The sequence below is a fragment of the Trematomus bernacchii genome, unplaced genomic scaffold (assembly GCF_902827165.1).
Source record: "Trematomus bernacchii unplaced genomic scaffold, fTreBer1.1, whole genome shotgun sequence".
Lineage (NCBI taxonomy): Eukaryota > Metazoa > Chordata > Actinopteri > Perciformes > Nototheniidae > Trematomus > Trematomus bernacchii.
The window spans coordinates 7,869,139-7,886,963 of NW_022987547.1; the positions used below are offsets into that span (position 1 = coordinate 7,869,139).

General features: G+C 41.6%; 1 protein-coding gene across 1 annotated transcript in view; it reads left to right on the top strand.

Moving 5' to 3' along the window:
- The window catches only part of LOC117476359 (probable E3 ubiquitin-protein ligase HERC1), a 44,769-nt gene extending 30,294 nt beyond the window's left edge, over nt 1-14,475 (top strand). Inside the window, 32 exon segments of the mRNA XM_034122816.1 lie at nt 29-226; nt 929-1,094; nt 1,178-1,427; nt 1,967-2,195; nt 2,693-2,976; nt 3,442-3,569; nt 4,216-4,343; nt 4,444-4,671; nt 5,210-5,337; nt 5,439-5,638; nt 5,825-5,942; nt 6,115-6,246; nt 6,407-6,505; nt 6,809-6,982; nt 7,067-7,351; nt 7,926-7,991; nt 8,114-8,239; nt 8,334-8,472; nt 8,618-8,799; nt 8,898-9,053; nt 9,167-9,289; nt 9,504-9,606; nt 9,986-10,155; nt 10,253-10,391; nt 10,493-10,662; nt 10,808-10,977; nt 11,143-11,308; nt 11,409-11,485; nt 11,598-11,850; nt 11,962-12,114; nt 12,633-12,938; nt 13,944-14,475. Of these exon segments, the coding sequence (XP_033978707.1) occupies nt 29-226; nt 929-1,094; nt 1,178-1,427; nt 1,967-2,195; nt 2,693-2,976; nt 3,442-3,569; nt 4,216-4,343; nt 4,444-4,671; nt 5,210-5,337; nt 5,439-5,638; nt 5,825-5,942; nt 6,115-6,246; nt 6,407-6,505; nt 6,809-6,982; nt 7,067-7,351; nt 7,926-7,991; nt 8,114-8,239; nt 8,334-8,472; nt 8,618-8,799; nt 8,898-9,053; nt 9,167-9,289; nt 9,504-9,606; nt 9,986-10,155; nt 10,253-10,391; nt 10,493-10,662; nt 10,808-10,977; nt 11,143-11,308; nt 11,409-11,485; nt 11,598-11,850; nt 11,962-12,114; nt 12,633-12,938; nt 13,944-14,129 (5,432 nt within the window). The 3' untranslated portion in view covers nt 14,130-14,475.
- The last annotated feature ends 3,350 nt before the right edge of the window (nt 14,476-17,825 follow it).

Below are 17,825 nucleotides of genomic sequence, written 5' to 3' on the forward strand. Positions count from 1 at the left end.
CAAATGGCTGGTGCTTCTGTCTGAACAGATGATTGGGAAATGAGCCACCAAGACGAGTGTGACCCAGACAAGCTGACAGGACTGGAGGACTTTGGGCTTCTGCTGCGTCCCCTGGGACTGACAGAGAAGAAGCTGGTACCAGACCCCATTACCTTCACTGAGCCGGATCCACTCGGGGCCCTTGTGTACAGCTCAACTGACCCTACAAAAGCCGGGGCTCCGAAAGGTATAATGTTTTGGTATAGGAAGGCCAAAGTCTTGAAGTTTTGCCAAAATAACCCTTATAAGCCGATCAGTTCTATGCAAACGAGATCATAGTTGATCGGTTTTTATGTAAAAATGTATGTTATTTTGATTATTAGAGAGAAATTGTAAACATGTCTGAAGAACAGAATGAGCAATATGATGGAAAAAAATAGTTTTCTGCAACACAAAGTTCAAAATATGGAAAAGAATCCACACTTTTAGAGCACTAGACATTGTCTCTCCTTGATTTTCCAGTCATGTTTTCTGCTTGTCTTACCATCAGGACAGTGTGACAAAACCAACCAGCCACAATTACAAATTCTGTTGTCAGCACACCTCTATGAAGTTGCTTACTATATTCTTGTTTATGTGGCAGTGCATTTCTCGTCACTTTATCTCTCGTGAAAGATGTATCCCCACTTGTAACACACACCCACATTCCCTCTGTGCTTGTTGGCAGCAGGAGAATCCAACCACAGCCAAACTCACTGCTGCGTAGTGACTCACCACACGGTTATCATAGCTGGGCCTCAAAAGTAAACATGGTGTTCTTGTAGTTGATCCAGTATTTTGACTTTTTTGCATGCCCACACAAGATGGTGTGTAAAACTGTGAGTTAAGCAACATGTATCAGGGATTTGTCCATTGATTCATGTTTTGAGAATGTGTTTTTCCTCACCAGGGAATGCCCTTGTTGAACAGAAGACCTCTCTGAGCCTCGGGCAGCAGGCAGTGTCTCTGAGGGACTCTCATGATAGACTAAAAGCTTTAAGAAGAGTCACATCCACAGCCCAGATTCTGCTAGCTTACAGCATGGTGATGAGAGCACTGTCTCAGACTGCTTCAAGGTATGTTTCAACAAGAATATACAGCATTTATGACGTTCTTTTTTGAGCTGTGATTTCTAGAGTCTTCTTTTCTTCCTCTCCAGTGCGTCAGTGTGCAGCCATTCTAACGGACTGGAGTCCCTGGGTCTGGCAGATATCCGGATCCTGGTGCGTTTGATGACTCTGGCAGCAGGGGGGCGGGCTCACACCTGTGTGGACAGACAGTCAGGTGTGAAGGGGCCGGCGACAGAGCGCAACAACTCCACCTGCCTCAGCTTCCTGACCTCCGCCATCGGCAGTGTGGTGTCCCACAGCCCTACTGCTTACAGGCAGCTGGTGGAGATATGCACTCAGGTCAGTTAATCAATTAATTCAAAAAACAGCATATGACAATAACGGCACTATGTCTGGGATACAGTATGTGAAATCCTCTCTAAAATAAACATCACCTAAGTATATTTCCATATCAATTCTAAATGACAAAGTGACACATTTGCAAAATCGATCATGTTTTAGTATATCATTTAAACTTCCTTTTTTCAACTGGATAACTTTTATATAATAGTCGAAGTTAATTACAGTTTTCACTATAATACTGTTGACTTCTGGACTGGACACATTTTTTATTGGAAATCTTCTTAGATATCATATTGCTTTTATATGAATCAGGCGATATATTGAAACTTTTATAGGAGTAACATTAGGTCAGTATACAAATCACAATCTGAATAAATAATATATTTGTTAAATTATTCATTTCTTCTAATTTGAAATGGTGAAAATATCATCCCTGATAACATAATCTATCCTGTCCGGTATAGGATTTTTTAAGAATTAAATTTGCTTACAAACATAACATTTTTGTGTACATTTTTAAATGTTCCTGTCTGTAGGAACTAATGGCAGCGGCTACAGGGGTGAACATCGGGGCCATCAGCGACCCACAGCAGAGGAGCTGTCTGAACACCTGCCTGACAGTTGCATCGCAGGCCTCCCAGCCGCAGAAGGACTACATCGAGCAGACGCCCCCCACGTTCCTGGTCACACAAAATCTGGTGTCCCTGCTCACTGAAAAGGGCGTTCACTGCCACAGCTCAGATAAGACAGAACATGAGGCTAATGGTGAGAGAAAGTAAACATTTCTTTATTTCAGTGTGTCGTGTCAAATGATCATATAATCATTTAAAACATATAGTCTTATACTCTGATTGTCTTTTACACTGTTAAATTGTATTTGTAGTCTTATATGTGCTTAACAGAGACATATGTAAAGGATTTACATATCAGGAGGGCAAAAGGAAGGGGACAAAGGGGTTTTATGGTTTAATGATGGGGTGTAGGACCAGTGGGCTGTTTCCTTTCATGAATATATACTTGAAGTGGGACTGCTACCTGTGTTCGGGGTGCAGAACTTAGTTTTTCCTCTAAGGATGAAGTTGCTCTGTTCCTGCATTTGAGATCGATTTCACTTGTATATTGACTTTCTTTATTACTTTATTAAATATAACAAAAGACAAACTTTGTCCATTAATCATGTATCAGTTTCTCTTAAGAATTTCCTCCACACAGTGTTAGAAACTTGTGATTTTGTTATTTCATGGTAGCTCTGCTCTGCGTAGGTGGCCTAGATACAGGGAGCCAAGGGGTGTCTTCTTCGCCCTTGCCTCCTTCCCCTTTACCCCTCCTGACCAGAGTGGGCCCTCTGGAGCTGGCTAATGCGCTGGCAGCCTGTGTCCTCTCTGCGCGGCTGACCAGTAAACACCGCCAGTGGGCCGCGCAGCAGCTGGTGCAGGCTCTGGCCGTCACGGGCAGGGACGGTCCTAATCGGACACAAACATACAGCGACCTGGCTGGTGACTTACGCAAAAGTCCTCTCAAGAGGCTTGAAGGACATTACAACAAGGTGAGAGACGCTATCAAATCTGCTTCATTCGATTATTTAAAAACGGGATATGCAGTGTTTTTGTTTATACATTTTGTATTGACCCACGCTGTTGCCTTTGGATGAGATGCAGATTAGAACAATCAAATGCAAAGCCCATCCTCCATCCACGTAAACATTGTAAAAGCTTATACAGTATATACTCAAAAAGAGCAATCCAATAATTTGCATTAAAGCTTGACAAAATTAAGAATGTTATCATAGCTTCCCCATTGATGTGCAGAGCATTAAGTGGGCGGGGCTTGAGGATTAAGGTCCTTAAAACATCCACCAAGACAGGGATTTTTCTTTCAGTTAGTCTTTTAGAAACAAAGAAGTATCCTTGGACCTGGGGAGAACTTGGCACATTTCAGTACTGTTAGTTTTCAGAACCTATCATGTGAGCAGAATTGAAAAGAAGCTTTCCATTATGTCTGTTCCCCTCAGGTGACCAGCTGTTCCTGGAACAGTGACCAGAGCTTGCTGGCTACCTGCTCTCAGGACAAGGTGGTGCAGCTGTGGAGCCTGAGCCAGAACACTGTGGAGCTGCAGACCACCTTCTCCTGCATCACCAGGTGCTGTGTGCTGTGTCTGTAATGTTTTTGGATACAGTTTCAGTCTTGTTTTAAAGGAATATCCATATTAACAGGCACTTTCAAATGAAATGTACTGTTATTATTGGGTTTCGTGCTATAGTTTATATCTGAAAATATACATTTTGATGGAAGATGAAACAGCAAACCTTGACTTTTCTTTGGATGTGTTTTTTTCATTTTAGCAACGTATACAACCAAATTCACAATTTTATTTTTTTAGCTGTATCTTTAATTTCTACAGATAATTCAACTACATAATTATAAAACATTTAGATGTACACACTGAAAACCAATGAGGAGTGTATTTAATAACACAGATTGAACTGACGGTTAACAGCTACACAATTAGAGAGTGTGTCAAAATCTGTAAAAGATTTTGCTTCAGATTGGAAATGGGTTTCAATTAGAGAAATACACATTTCATTTTAGGTCAAATATTTCCAATAGAACTGACGTTGTACCATACATCTTTCAGGTTGAAACTTAAACAGGTCCATTTACTTACTGTAGTACTAATAAAAAAAACGATTTACCTAGGAAGATATTACAGAAAATGTGTATCCTGTCAAAGAACTTGGGTTACTTATAGTTCTAAATATATTTTCCTGTGACTTTCTTTCTCCAGTAAGGCGGACAGATCGAGCAGTGAGAGGGCCGCTAGATGTAGTCTCATGTCTCCTGTGTACTGGAGCACAGGGGGGAACTTTCTGGCCGCCCCAGAGAACAAACACATCAACATCATGAACATAAGAGGTACATCTGTTTTTGGTTGATTTTGTATAACCTTGAATTTCTGCCTCCCTCATCACTAATAGTACAAATTTACAAATGTCATTTTTCTGTTACATTACAGGATCCCACTGTCATGTGGAGGCTCAGATGTCCCGGATCACAGCGCTCTGCTGGGCCCAGGCCTTCAGCTTGTGGGTTCTGGAGCAGCCGGCAGCCTGTAAAAACAGACCTGCTGAAAGCCTTCTGGTGGGCCGACTGGATGGCTCCCTCTGCTGGCTGCAGGTCACAATGCAGCAGCTAGACCTCAATGTAAAGAGCACTGAACTCACCCACTGCCACATGAAAGAGGGTGAGGAGACTATTACAATGCACACACTGTTATGACTTAAAGAAATTAGAAAATTGGTACCATTCTCATGTCCATACAGTAAATATGAAGCTAAGGCCAACTGATGATTAGCTCAGTTTAGCACACAATCTGAATGCAAATGTGAAAAAGGGAAACTACTAGCAAGTATTATGCTTTCTTATTAACTGATATTTTGCATGTTTAATATTCGCACAAACAGAAATGTAAAAAACTCATGTTGCTGGTTTACAAGATTTACATTCAACTATTTATTCTTTCTTGAGACTTTTTTTCCCCTTAGATTTCTTTGGGGGGGATTTTGGCAGAGCAAACTGTTCCCTTCTGCGTTCACTCTGTCTTTGTCAGTATGCTCAACTAAGCTATCTACCTGCTTGTTGTAAATCAATATCTAGTGTAAAGACAAGAGAGTGGTATTGATCTTTTCATCCAACTTGGCAAAAAGTGAACAAGTGTATTTTTTCAGAAAGTCAAACAAATTAAATGAAAGGGATTGATCTTGTGCTCTAATCTCTCTTAGCTCCCCAGTGTGTGGCCTGGCACAGCGAGGACAAGCCTTTTGCAGTGGGCTACCCCAGTGGAAAGATCCTTTTGGCCACAACTGAGGTGTATGAGAACGAGCAGCCTGTTGTTCTCTCAGTCTTCCAGGTTTGTTTGCACAAGTCGTAGTCAATTGTCAATTGACAGTCAAGACATTTTCCACTCTATTTCCTCTAATTGACCTCTCATTACCTCTCTCCAACTTACAGGACGGTATAAGCTCTCTAAAATGGGACCCCACAGGACACTTGCTGCTCTGTTTGGGGAGGTCAGAGGTAGTGAAGATATTGGGACGCTCCGGGGGCTCCTGGGTGACCCTCCACTCCCTCACTCACAGCAGCACTGTTAACATCGCAGAGTGGTGCCCAGTCGCTGGCAGAGCCCCTGACCCCAGACTCATGGTGGCTGCGTGAGTTTAAATAACCACTATTCTCTGAACAATTGAAATGGTAACAATGCTTAAGTACAAATAAATAGAATTAATAAGTGAAAATGTAATTGTAGGATGATTATAATCTAACACGAATGAAGGAACTGGCATTGTATTCATGTATTTTTGCTGCATATTCTTATTTATCTCCCCATGTTTCTTCAGAGGCTGTCAGAATGGCTCTGTGCATGTCTGGACTCTGCCACAGGGGGGCACTTTTGTATCTTTGCCCAACATATTGAACAGCTCCCAGGGCCAGGAGAAAAGCACTGGGTCAGAAAAGGTCAGTTTGCATCTGCTGCTGAAGCTCCTTCTTGCAGCCCTTGTTTTACAAAAGAATCCTTACATTTCTGTTGTCAAATTTGTTTCAGCATTGTATGGCCAGTTTGTCTTGAATTAGGTTTTGTGGCTCGGACTTAGCTCATGACTTCATCCAGTTCTGTTTCTTCTTACAGCAGGAGAGTGCAAAGAGTGTGTTCGTGCTGCATGGCCACATCACAGCAGTGAAGTCCCTTTCATTTTGCTCAAGTGGACTGGCTCTGGTTTCTGGAGGCATAGGGGGACTGCTCAACATCTGGTCTTTACAGGTCAGAAAACAACATATACCACCTGCTCTACTTGAAGCCAGTGCAAATATCACTTAGATTTGCTGACAATTAGACTTTTGTTTCGTAAAATTATTTTTAAGAAACGGTAAGAGATCTAATTCAGAGTTTTAATCCTTTTGCTTCTCTTTGCATCTTGCAGGATGGTTCAGTCTTGCAGACGGTTACAGGTCTGGGTTCGGTAGTCAGTACTACCTGGATACCAAACTTGGGTGTGGCCGCTTGCTTTGGGAGGTCAAAGGTAATTTGAATCACTCATAACATCATTTCAAAGGCTTGTTTCATGTTTATATGCTAATATAAGCTAACTGTCTCATGGTTTTACCTTCATATTTAACATGGTATCGCTCTTCTCATCCAACTTCCCCAAATGTTGAACCGCTCCTTTAGGAGAGACAGAATGTCACAGTACACACAGTGTTAAATCCTAATTCCAAGTTGTATTTCATAAGAGCAGATAAAAAAAGTACCCACATTTGGTAGATAAAACAATTTGACTTGCCTGTATTGCCTTACAGTTCGGTTGTCATTGTCTATTTTCCAGGATGTGTTGCTGATCTGCTGCACCCCTGACTGGATCAGTCAGAATCATGTGCTAGCTTCCTGTCGTATGGTCCTCAGAAGCCAGAACGTCCTGGGTCTAAATCGGGCCCCATGTTTCGCCGTCTTCCTGGAGAGACTGCCCTTGCTGTTGCAGGCACAGTACAATTATGAGAAGGTCATTACTGAAACTGCACTTCAAAGTTTCATTATTCGTTGTTTTGTGGGCCTGAGCTGAAAATAATTTCCTCTCTGAATGCAGACGCATGTGGCGGCGGGTGATCAGCTCGTCCACAGTGCCTTCCTGCAGAGCCTGGCCTCCCTGACGGTGGGATTGTCTTTAGAGAAACATCTGTGCCGGTACCCTCGCCCTCCACACCACAGCAGTCCTGATGCCCACTCCTGCCCATCAGAGTGGAGCTGGCTCGCCACTTATGCCACTACTGTCCGCAGCGCTGAGGCGATTGCCAGCGGTACGGCCTTCCCAGAATCCTTCAGTCTTTCAGAGGTCCAGGAGGTGGATGCCACTGAGATCACCAAGGCACTAGTAAGTAGTGACAATTGTCTTTGTGCTGTTGTTATGTCAGCCAGGTTTAAGTATGTGGGGGGATTTGTGCTCATTTATGATTGTATCCTCAATATGGGATTCACAATTACCAAAAAAAACCTTGTTATATTCACTTTTCTATGAATGTCATTGCATGTTGACTTCCCTCTGCTGTTAACCAGCCGCTTTTGGGCTACCAGCCAAAACCGAGAAACAAAGGCACCTTCTTTAATCTGCTTGGCTAAAAAACAAGCATTACCTGGTCCGTTGCAGGCCACATTTTGGCCTTTGTTTCGGCTTAAAACTGGATTGAATTTCATAGCTGCTATGATGATCCATTTCATTTAGGCATGATAAGAGATGAATAAGTCCCCGTTTTGTTATCTTTGCAACTACCTTGACTCTAAATACTCCGCAAGGGACAAGTAAGTGAGATTGTTCTTCTCCTCCTTGTGTTTGGAATGTGTCGTTTATGAAAGGTTTGATGTGTTGCAGGAATCTAAATTAGCCACATTAAACACAAGTTTCCAATATTGTAGCCAGGCATGTATTGAGAGACTTCTCTATCTTTTAGGACAATAGTAAGTGGAGCTTCAGGATGGATGAACAGCTGATGGCATGGGCCACCACCAGACCAGAGGTAACAGCCAAGCCATCTAGAAAACAAAACAAAATTATGATAAAATGTCTCTTTAATTCTCCGTCTGTGTACACAATGAGATTGTCTTCGAGCTGCCGAGTGTAATACTGTGTGTTTCTCAGGATTGGCAGCTGGGGGGGAAGAGTGAGGTGTACTTGTGGGGGAACGGACGTTACGGACAGCTGGCAGGAATCGGAACCAACCTGATGATGCCCACTCTAGCTCCCTCTCTTTTACAGACACAACAGGTAACAACTTTTTCACCCAGGACACTGACTCTGCCCTTCATTCTACTGTTGTCTCATTTTTCTCTCCCTTGGGTGTTTTTTCATCGTCCTTCAGGTCGTGTGTGGACAGAACTGTTCCTTCCTGGTCCAGTCCAATGGGACGGTCCTGGCTGTAGGAGAAGGACAATATGGCAGACTGGGCCAGGGGAATTCTGATGACCTCTACATCCCCACTATCATCTCTGCTTTCCAAGGTACAAGTCAGGGTTGTTCTACTTTTGGATAGTGTCATTCTTGCCTCCAACAATGTTGATTAACCACAACAGAAAGTTAGCTTCCACTTTCCTCATTTATTGTGTTTTGTTGAGCTGGCTATACTGACTTTTGCTCTGTGTGCAGGGTATGTGGTGACTCAGCTGGTGACGTCCTGTGGATCTGACGGACACTCCATGGCCCTGACTGAGACCGGGGAGGTGTTCAGTTGGGGGGATGGAGATTTTGGGAAACTGGGCCACGGTAACAGTGAAAGGCAGAGGAGACCCAAACAGATAGAGGCCTTACAAGGAGAAGAGGTCGTTCAGGTAAAGATAAAACGCTCCGTACTCTTCTACGGTACAGGACAAAGTTCTAAAAGAGCAAGTGATAAATGAATTCAACTGGCTTTACTTTCCCTTCCCAGCTTGCTTGTGGTTTCCGGCACTCGGCCGTGGTAACAGCAGATGGGAAACTGTTCACCTTCGGCAGCGGTGAATCTGGTCGTCTGGGTCAAAGGTCAACATCCAACAAGATGCTGCCTGAGAGGGTGGCTGCGCTTGAGGGATATCATGTGGGACAGGTAAGAAATGAACTGTGTGCGTTTCAATGTAACTCCTTTGGTGACACAGTATGCACAGTGAAATGTACATATTAAAATATAACTCGACAAACGATCTTGGTTCACTTTCCAAGGTGTCATGTGGTCTTAAGCACACACTGGTGCTGTCCCTTGATGGCATGGTTGTGTGGGCGTTTGGAGATGGGGATTACGGCAAACTGGGAACAGGTTCCTCTACAGCCAAATACTACCCTCAGGTGAGTGACACAGTGCTAAAATTAAAGAATCTTCAAAAGGTAAAACACTGGGCATATATGTCATGTTCCCGGTTATGGGGAATACCAAAGTCAAGCTTAATATTCTCTCTTTTGTATCCATTGTTTTAGGTATCTATTGACTTATTTTAACACAAATTCAGTGCTTTCATGTATTTTAGATGAATTTCTTTTTTTTTGCTGTTGCTTTTTTCAGAAAGTGGAGCAGCTGTGCAACAAGGGGATTAAGAAGGTTTGTTGTGGAACGCAGTTCTCTGTGGCGTTGGCCTGTGATGGACATGTTTACACATTTGGACAAGGTATGTTTTATTGTGAACATATTGTTATTGTACTGTCTCCGTTTACTTTTGTCTTAATGATTGAAAAGTTTCAAATATAAGTAGTTAGTTATTGTATGAGTATCTAATAGAAACAGCATACTACAACTGCTGTCATTAAACATTAATTTACTAGAGTTGGAAAAAATATATTGTTTTTAAGTTGACATGGTGGGGTACATACACCTTGTACCTGGTTATTTCCATTTCTATTCTCCTTTATGCTTCCACTTCTACACTTCTGACCTCACTACATTTATTTGACAACCGTCTTTGCAGAATATATAATTGAGACACAACTAATAAACTATGATATATTGATGCCCATGCCTAACAACGCTTCCCTCTGTTCCTCTCTTAGAGCGTCTGATCGGCCTACCAGACTCCATGCTGAAGAATAAATCCTGCCCCCAGGTGGTGCCGTCTCTGGAGGGACTGTTTATTGAAGACATTGCTGTGGGCTGTGAACATGTGCTCGCCCTCTCCTCCACTGGAGACATCTACGCCTGGGGCTGCAACAGTGAGGGACAGGTATGCAACCAACATCCTCTATTAAAAAACGTTACCCTTCAACCATCTGAAGATTGATCATCAGAAGCACTGTTATAGCCTTATGTGTGTGTTCCAGCTTGGCCTTGGACACTCCAACCTGGTGAAGGAGCCCACGTTCATAACGAGCCTCCAGGGGAAAAACATAAGACAGATCTCTGCCGGCCGCTGCCATAGTGCAGCATGGACCACCCCCTCTACCTCGCTGAAAAACTCAGGTACAGATCTGTCCTACAGTAACTACAAATACACTTCTATCATGGCAGCTGTGATCTAAGGGGAATACACCTGGGACTTAATTTGTCACCTTCATCTCCAGGTACCTCTGGAAGTTTCCAGCTAGGCCTTCCCCAGTCAGTCCCCCCCCAGTACAACACGCTCAAAGACTGCAGCCCTCATGTCCTCAGCATGCGCCTCAGGGTACTCTACCACTTTTCTGATCTCATGTACAAGTCCTGGAGGCTGCTCAACCTGGACACCAAAAAGCCGGTAAACATGGATAAAATGTTAAAATATTTACTTTTAATCTTGCAGATGCCGCTTGTTTGTCTTTTTTGCACCCGGCCGTCTTTCTGCCATTGTAATGCCTCTTTCACTTTGCCCTTTTCTATTCCCTGTCCTTCACTCTATCCAGGTGTCCACATCACGCTATAGTTCAGGGACGACAGCCATCATTAGAGGTGAACTCAGAGGTCTTCTATCACCCAAGGTCAACACTTTGCCTCTAGTACGCTCCATTGGCAGGACAATGACCCAGGGCAAAACATATGGGCCACAGATCACTGTAAAACGGATTTCCACAAGGTAAGGATGGGCATGATATTCAGACAGTTGGTACTGTAGAATCGGAATGTCTCAAGAAAGAAATGGCGAAAAGAAAAGAAAAAATAATCTGGCTGTTTTCAACTGGCGGGACATATTTTCCATGTTTTTTTTAAATCTTTGATTGATGTCTCCTCCCTCCCACAGAGGGCGTTCGAGCAAGCCCATCTTTGTGCAGATCGCAAAGCAAGTGGTGAATCTGAATCCCCTGGAGCTGCGGCTGCCGTCACGAGCCTGGAAGGTCAAACTTGTCGGAGAGGGAGCAGACGATGCCGGAGGAGTGTTTGATGACACCATCACTGAGATGTGCCAGGTAGGAAGAAAACACACACACAAGGTCTGAACAGAGATGAAACAGCCTGGATTATTCTGTGCTTTTTTGTAAATTGACACAAACAATGTGTTTTCACCAGGAGTTGCAGTCTGGTGTGGTGGATCTTCTGATTCGTACTCCCAACAGCTTTGCTGATGTGGGCAGTAACACAGACAGGTACAGTTGTCTTTTGGTAGTCACAAACACACAAAGTAACCTTTACAGAGGGAAAAACATCACATTTTCAAAAACAAACCTAACTTCTGTTATTGGCTGTGAACCCCCACAGATTCTTCTTGAACCCAGCCGCTCTCTCAGAGGATCACATAGTCCAGTTTCGCTTCCTTGGAATCCTCATGGCTGTAGCCATCCGCACCAAGAAACCTCTGGACTTGCATCTGGCTCCTTGGGTGTGGAAACAGCTCTGCTCCATGCCATTAGGAGGGGGGGACCTGGAGGAGGTGGATCTGCTCACATACCGCACCCTCCAAGGCATCCTTCACCTGGAAAACAGTGGAATCACTGAGGATAACTTCCATGTGGTGAGATGTTAAACATATCGTCTTGTTGCAGAGAACCTTTTCAATTTATTTTTCCTAAAGCCCTTTTTCGATACTAACCTTTATTCACCCTTGCCATTTTTACCTCTAAAGATGATCCCACTGGACACATTTATGGCCCACAGTGCAGATGGAAGGCTGGTACCTGTAGTTCCTGGAGGTCAAAACATCTCCCTGACCTTCTCCAACCGGACTGAATATGTTGAGAGAGCAATGGACTACAGGCTGCATGAGATGGATTCACAGGTATAAAGGGTTGAAATGTTGGATAATATTGTAAATGTATTGAACAGACGTGTTAACAGGGACATATCATGAAAAAACACACTTTTCAGTGCTTGTGCACACACATTTGGGTATATCTGTGAAAGGCAACCCAGTCAGTTATTTTTTTGTGGGCTGCATGAACAGAATATCCCTCTACAATTTGAGTATGTTCACCAACTACTTGATTACTACCGCTGCAAAGGGGCACCATCATTTTTGGAAGAGGGGCTTAAAAAGACAAGCTAAAACAGAGCATGTCAGACACAGGGTGAATCGATAAATTCAGGCAGATAGTTTGAGAAAAAAACGATATAATACTGTGCAATAAAAACTTTGGTGAGCATTTCTCTCCACTGTATCTGAAACTCATCCATTTTAAACACCCAGCGTGGCCACCAGTTTCCATTAGTGCTCACTACACAGGCTGTTTGTTGTGCTGCCGTTGTTCCCTTTATCTGGCCTCAGAAGTATCAAAGCGCTGTTGTTCTGTTGTCCAGGTGGCAGCAGTCAGAGAGGGCATGTCCACCATCATCCCCGTGCCCCTCCTCTCCCTGCTGACAGCTCAGCAGCTGGAGCAGCTGGTGTGTGGCCTGCCAGAGGTCTCAGTCGAGATGCTGAAGAAGCTGGTGCGTTACCGTGACATCACCGAGAGCCACCAGCTCATTGGCTGGTTCTGGGAGAGCTTGGAGGAGTTCACCAATGAGGAGCGAGTGCTTTTCCTACGTTTCGTCTCCGGCCGGTCCAGGCTGCCTTCCAACCCGGCTGATATCGCGCAGAAGTTCCAGATCATCAAGGTTGATAGGGTGAGGTCACAAAAAATAACCCTGAACAATTTATACATGTTGTACTCTCACTGATTTTTATTTTATTTAAATTTAAATGATAAAAACTGCAACTACTTTGCAACCTTGTGTATTGTAAATATACAATATCCTATGTTATATTTCTTTTAGTAGTTGTTTGGTCTATTACAGTGTATTTTAATTTTTAACTTATTTTTTTATAGTATACATAGTGTATTCTATAGATACTCTATACCACACATGTCAAACTCAAGGCCGGCCCGTGGTGGATTTAATTGTTTTTTGAAGCTGTTGTTGGCCTGTGGAAAAGTTTAATCATAAGAAATGACTCTGGAAAAGCTGCAGATAGAGCCATAAGAAATGAATGCAACTGATTATTTAATGTTTAATGTTGTTTTTATAGGCAATAATTTAAGCTTTGTTAGTTCCAGGTTTAATATGTGCAATAAGTTCATTTCAATAAGTTTTGCAATAAACATTGAACCAGTCCGGCCCTCGACCAGTACCGATTTTTTAATTTTGGCCCACTGTGTATTTGAGTTTGACACCCCTGCTCTATACACTGTTAATGGTAATTAATTTCAGTTTAAGATATCTAATAGGATAGATCAAAATCGAAATATGGACTGGTGAATATACAAATTGCAGGAAGCACAATGTTTGTTAAAGGCTAAATATGTGTTAAATTACCATTTTGAATAGAGTATTATCTGGCTGTACAAATATCCCGGCCCACAAAATCTATTTTACCAGAATGATCGCAGATGATTTGTACAGATACTCTAAAATAAATAACATAATAATAATTGAATATGTCTCTATTATAAGCAGAATTATGAATCTAAAAGGATCAATTCCAAATTCTGTGAATGATCATGCAATTGCAAAGTCAGTAAAATCCTGAAGCCCTCATATCTTATCCAATATTATACAAAAAAACTATCACAAGGTAAAACATATTAAAGTACCAACAATATATATTGTTTCTCTTTTATTTTCCTTCAGCCTGTAAACGGCCTCCCCACGGCGCAGACCTGCTTCTTCCTGTTCCGCCTCCCCCCGTACACCAGCCAGGCCATCCTCGCTGAGCGCCTGCGTTACTCCATCCACAACTGCCCCTCCATCGACATGGACAACTACATGCTGACCCACAACACTGACCCAGTGGACAGCTCCGACAACGAGGACTGAGCGACTAGATGGTGATGAATGTATCTTCTCCCATGCCATGCACATTATGCACTGAACACAGATTTTTATTCGCCAAAACCTGTAAGGTGGTGTACTGTTTATATGTTGGTTGACTTGAAGATATGTGTAGTTTTGGTTTTCCAACTGTGCAAGGTGTTGTAATTATTGCAGTGCTTACTCTGAATAAAAAACTACAGGGAAACAGAACAAGATTTTACAAAAAATATAGGTCAATAAGCCACAATAAAGGAGTTAATGTGCCTGTTTGTTTGTTTGAAAATATGTAATAATTTATGACCTGTCCCACACCATATTATTGTAAAATAAAAGAGTGTTTAAATAAGGATTTGGTGTATTTTTTTTTTCTTTTCTGCATCACACAATCACTCTGCATGAGTTTTCATTCTGAATATACTGTATACATCACAAAATGTACATTCTTTCTGATTGTAAATCAAGGGGATTTTCTATAAAGGAAGTGAATGCAAAGGTAATAGCATTAATTAAGAAAAAAAGGAGGAAGAAGCTCTTCGCAATGAACACAGTTTGCAGGGCACACTTAAACATGATCACAATGCTGTGACACAATTGCGGTGGTAATGATTTTTGAAATGTGTCAAATATTATAATGTCAAATAAATGATAGGCAAAAAGCTAATGCTAGGTTAGCAGCTGATATGCTGGGCTTTCTGCAACAATATTTGAATCATATTGATGTTAAAAAAATGCACAAAATGACTTTTCTTTCAACACTATTTCTTATAAAAATATAATCCGCAAACCAGGAAAGCTTCATCTTGACGCAGTTTTTCAAATTGTTCAGCATGCGTTGTTAAATTATGTTCAATTTTCGTGCAGTGTGTGTTAAGGCCAGAGTTAAATAAAAGTGTGGTTTGAGAGAGATGACCTCATTCATTGCTTTTCTTTATTATCCTACAATTTAAGGCAGTGGATTAATGTACACGTTTTTAAATTGCGTTTTTAATGAGCTTTCCGCAATGTATTGTGGTGGAGCGTGGGGAAACAGCAATTAATGCACATGCGTGAACAGATGGCAACGAAAGGATCCTGACCCTGCTGCAATTTGATTGGATATTAGCCAAGCACTGTTGTTACCATTTAGGACTACTGTAGTTGTCAGGAGTTGGAAGACTTGTCAACATGAACCATTTAGAATATCTTCTACAGCAAATATTTATAAGTCATTAACCTTTGGGGCCCACAAATAGAGGCATATTATATTATAAACATAAGCCATTGTAGTAACGTAAATAATTCAGCCGAATTAACGCTGTGTGGTATTTCGTGATAAATGGCTAGCTGCTAGCTTGTCAGAGAAGACGCATTTTTTGCTTTCTGCGTGTACGAAGGAATGCTGGCCTACCTGGTCAAAAACAAACTTTCAGGATATCAAACATCTTTCTGAGAGGAACATGAAACGTGAAAACAGCAGGACGACAATCTAAGAGTGGTGGGCTTGCTTGGCACAGCAAACATAGCTAACCCAATGTGACAGCGAACACAAAGAGGACATGGAAAGGAGAACACAGGTAAGTGCTCAAAGGTATTCTGTTGAGTGTGAAGTGCCCCACAGGGTTCTTACGGTCATTAAAAACCTGGAAAAGTCATGGAAATTCAAAATGCTAATTCCAGGCCCTGGAAAAGTTATGGAAAACAATATCTTTCCCAAAGTTTTGGAAAAGTCATGGAAATTTAACTAAAGTTGCATCAAATGCCGAAATAGTAATACTATAATGATAATAAATACTGTATCGTATAGTAATGAAACGTAAAATGGCATTTAACTGTCGAGGTATTTTGCTGGTGAGAGATTGTAGTTGCTTTAGCGTGTAGAAGCTAGTAAGCCTACTATTTGATTTGTTTTAGATAGGCACAACATGTTTCATATGCAGACCTTATTTTCCTGTTCCATGTTAAAATAAACCATTTTCAGTGGTACCGCTGAGAATGAGTAATTGTTTTGGTCATGGAAAATTAGGTAAAGGTCATGGAAAAGTAATTGAAAATCATTGGTTGAAAAGTGTATGAACCCTGGCCCCATTACGTGAAGTTGTTTTACTTTCTGGTATTGCATCCGTCTACAAAGTTGTTTCCACACCTTATTGCCACTTTTAAACCTTAAACACATTGCACATAGCATACTGTTTCTCCAGTGGTTGCACTTTCTAGCTCCAATATAACCCATTTACTTTACATAGAGAATCAAAACATTGTATGACTATCATATAAAGTATATCAAACTATACTGTATGAGTAACTTCCCTACTTCCCTACCCAGCAGGGAAACACTTATTTCAAGGGAAACTGACTAAAAGCTGTGATAAATGATATATTCAGTCAAACTTACCAAACTAAAGTAGGCCAACTCTGATTATGAGGAGACAGCTGATGAAGTCGTTTGTGTAAACAAAGTATTTCTATATATTGCTTTGTGGGAAAATTATTCAAAAGTATACCAAACATTCATCATTCTGTTGGTGAAAACAAAACAAAATACAACATGGGATAAATCCCTTGTTCAATTTGTTACAGAAAATGAAACAGCTCTTTTGTTTAGGAAATTGCTGATACCTATACAAGTGCCAATACAGATTCATCACTGAAAGAATGAAAACGGTCAAGCGCTCGTGGCTCTAGTCCTTTTCCATAACATCTCCTGGAGAAAAAACTGTTGCAACTTTGGCAGAAAATTGTGTGTATTTGTGTGTTTTCGTCTGTATTCATGTTGAAGAAGAAGCTTTTTTTGGATCCTGCTTTATTACATTTCCACTTACTGAACAGCTTGTCATATAACACACAGAGCAACAATCTCCTTGTTACAAAAAGAGATCTTAATTCAATTCCTCTGGGTCTAATGTTGTCCTGAGTCAGCACAGCTGGTGCGTCTGCAGTGTGTCTGTGCTGAGGTACGGTACGTCTGCGGTGACCTTATTACCCATCTGCTTCCCTGGTGCCGAGTGGCCAGGAAGGCAGAATTCAACCTGCAGTCAGCAGCCCTGCAGCTGAGAGGGGGAGGGGGGGGCTTCTTCATGAGAGCCCTCGTCAAGTATAAATATAACATCCATCTATCAACTAAATACATTTATACATTTACCAAGGCCAAGGCAGAAAAAAACGATGTCAGGAATTTGTTAATTATTTTACATTAAATGATATTGCAAATGCACTTAGACACATGAGTCATTTGAGGAGAAGAGAAAGGACATCCCATCAATCCACACAAAACCAACCACAAACAAGATCATTAAAAACATGAATTCCTTGAAAAATACATTATTGTTTTCAAATCAGACCTACAGTAGATGATCTGTCCCTGAAAGAACTTAGAACTTTCTACTTTGACTTTTTTTGTGAAATGCATGTAAAAGGAAAATTAAGAGGACAGTAGACCAACTATGGTTTACATGACAGGAATTAGCTGTAGTTTATGAATGAACTGATTAAATCCTTCCTACATCTGAATTAGCATTATATTTGTCAGAGTTATCCAATCATTTTACAGGATTTGTTTCTCATTCAAATTCAAAGTGTAAAAGAAAGCACTGACACAGATTGTAAACCTTCCTACTGTATAAACGAGTAGCCCTCCCTTAATCAAATAAGTCCTTTCAAATTATTATTTTATTATAACTCATATCAAATTCCAGCTGCTGCAAAACCTTTAGTATTTCATAA